The 2348-nt window shown below is 36.7% G+C and overlaps 1 protein-coding gene across 1 annotated transcript in view; it reads right to left on the bottom strand.

Annotated features, from left to right (window-relative positions):
* Positions 1-315: 315 nt before the first annotated feature.
* Positions 316-2348, bottom strand: part of LOC102297814 (alpha-2,8-sialyltransferase 8E-like) — a gene marked incomplete at its 5' end in the record, with an annotated part of 5951 nt that continues 3918 nt past the window's right edge. The window contains 3 exons of the mRNA XM_005953089.1: positions 316-793; positions 872-964; positions 1041-1153. Coding sequence (XP_005953151.1) covers positions 316-793; positions 872-964; positions 1041-1153 — 684 coding nt within the window. The remainder of the gene's footprint in view (positions 794-871; positions 965-1040; positions 1154-2348) is intronic.

The raw sequence follows: 2348 nt of genomic DNA, 5'->3' as shown, positions 1-2348 counted from the left end.
GTTTTCTCCCACAAAACACTACGTCAAGATGAACAGAATCAACTTTTGGAGACTATGTTAAACAAGTGTGTTTTTAAACGGGATTTGAACGATTGAATTGATTCCAAAGTAGGGATTTTGACTTGGAGATTATTCCAGAGTCCAGGGGCAATGATGGTAAATGCACGGTCACCTCTGGTTTTTAAAGAGAGTTAAGAGATATTTTGTAAGATTGTTAAAGTAACATCAAAATAACACATACTGGATTTCAGTGCAAATGTCTTGGCTTTTGTGGTGGTCACTTGAATAAACTCTTATTTTATTCCATCATATAAACTAGACCTGACCTGATTTACAGTCTTCAAGATGAAGCTTGAGAATGCCCTTGTTGTGCAGTTGCACCCAGTAGTAAAACTCATCTGGCATTGCATGGACTCTACTATCATAGGGTACATTATCATAGTAGTGGTTAGTCAGGGGAAAGAGCTTATATGGATGATTACTAAATGGCCAGAATCCATAAAGATGAACAGTTTCACATAATTCCAAAGCCAGACTAATCATATATGCTCCAGTGCTAGGCCGATGTCCATTTACCCCCTGAGATTTCCAGAATTTGTCCATACTTTGCAAGTATTGAGGGTTTGTGAAGATTGGTTGGATAGGAATTTCCATGTCTTCAATGGCATACACAGCCCGCTGACACACTGCACGGTAAGCACCAAAAGAGAAGCAAGGAAAGAGGAGCAGGGAGTTGCCATACTGGTGGAGACTATCTACAAACGCCCGTCGACGTGCCATCAGTGACCCATACCTGCAAATTAATATATTAGTTAAAGAAACAAGACAAAACTGACAGGTCACTTCAATGTTAGAGTCACTCTTGGCTCACTTCTTTGTTAAGATGCTTGGGTTTGCTGTCACAAGGTTAGTCTTCATGCCAACATCACTCTTAAATTCATTTTCCAGAGGAGGAAGGTTGCACCTGAAAAAAACAACAAAATATTACTTACAGAGAGAAGAGTCCTCATCATGATTTTTGTTCTTGACATCTTTCTCACCTAATAACAAAATCAGCTGAATCAATCATTTTTCCACAGCCGCTGTTTGTCAGAATCCCACCGTTCCCAACAACTGAACAAGTGTCCCATCTCTTTTTTGAGAAAGGATTCTCCTGGAATTGACACCAACAGATTATAAATTAAAAAAGAGCAAAATTTAAAAAGTTTGAAATGTACTTTGTGTGAAAGACAAGTGCTCACTGAATTTAATGGAAGATGGCAAACATGTAGGAAGAGATCAGTGATAAGGTTATCACGTTAAAACTTTTAGAGAAATGTATAGACCTGTTTAATCCGATGGCCTTTAAAACATTAGAACTGGATTATCAGTTACTTGGAATTGAAATCTTTCATGATATCATTATATATGTGATATTACATATACGGTGGTTAGTTCTAGTTACTGTGCAAACCCTTTTGTTATTGAAAACATGAAAAAAACATGAAAACATTCATGAGGTCCCTGTTATCAAAATCTGTTTTGAAAATCAGTCTCTTTTATAGTCCAAATGAATCTTTGGCCCAGTATTTGTGAATCTCTCCTAGAATAGAAGGAGACAATAAGTGTAGGGCATACTTGAAAGTTGAAGTTTAAAATGATAGATAAAACAAGAAGCACTCTGACACCAAAAACCAAGGCAACCTACCTTCTGTGCAGTGTTTACTTTCAACAGAATAGTACTGGATATTGTATATATTAGTTTTGTTTTTGTTTGTTTTGTACTGCAGTAAAACTTAGATTAGGATTACATGACAGATGTTTATGTGGATTTTATTTTTACACAAACATTATTTAAGAGTAGGTAAATCGATAATAAACTGATAATGTAAATATCTGTATAATAAATTGAGCTTGTTAAATATTATTGTGCCACAGTAAATTTCTAAATACGTCAGCTAATTCTTTACATTCGTTCTATTAAAGATTTTAGGTCAATTTGAAAGAGAAGCAGATGTGAAATGTAAAGGTTAGGTCAAATGATATTTGGAAACTATAATCCCCATATACCAATATCACTTCCTAAATGTTGCAAGTGCAAACACAAGCAGTTAGTTTTCAAGAAAAAATCCACTTTATACAAGTTTGACCTTATTTGAGCTTGAAGAAGGAGTCAAAGGTCCAAACTAATGTGAAACTTAGTGAAACCCCCATATAATTCCTTACATGGGGCGATCAAGGCTCAAGAGTTGGCAGTTTGTCTTGTAATCGGAAGGTTGCCCCTGCTCAGACAGTGTTGGTCGTTGTGTCCTTGGGCAAGACACTTCACCTGTTGCCTACTGGTGGTGGTCAGAGGGCGCCAGTGTCCG

Source organism: Haplochromis burtoni, unplaced genomic scaffold (assembly GCF_018398535.1).
Source record: "Haplochromis burtoni strain Fernald_Lab_line unplaced genomic scaffold, NCSU_Asbu1 Contig_2508, whole genome shotgun sequence".
Lineage (NCBI taxonomy): Eukaryota > Metazoa > Chordata > Actinopteri > Cichliformes > Cichlidae > Haplochromis > Haplochromis burtoni.
Note: the sequence above shows the minus strand (reverse complement) of the source record. Positions and strands in the feature narration are given on the sequence as shown.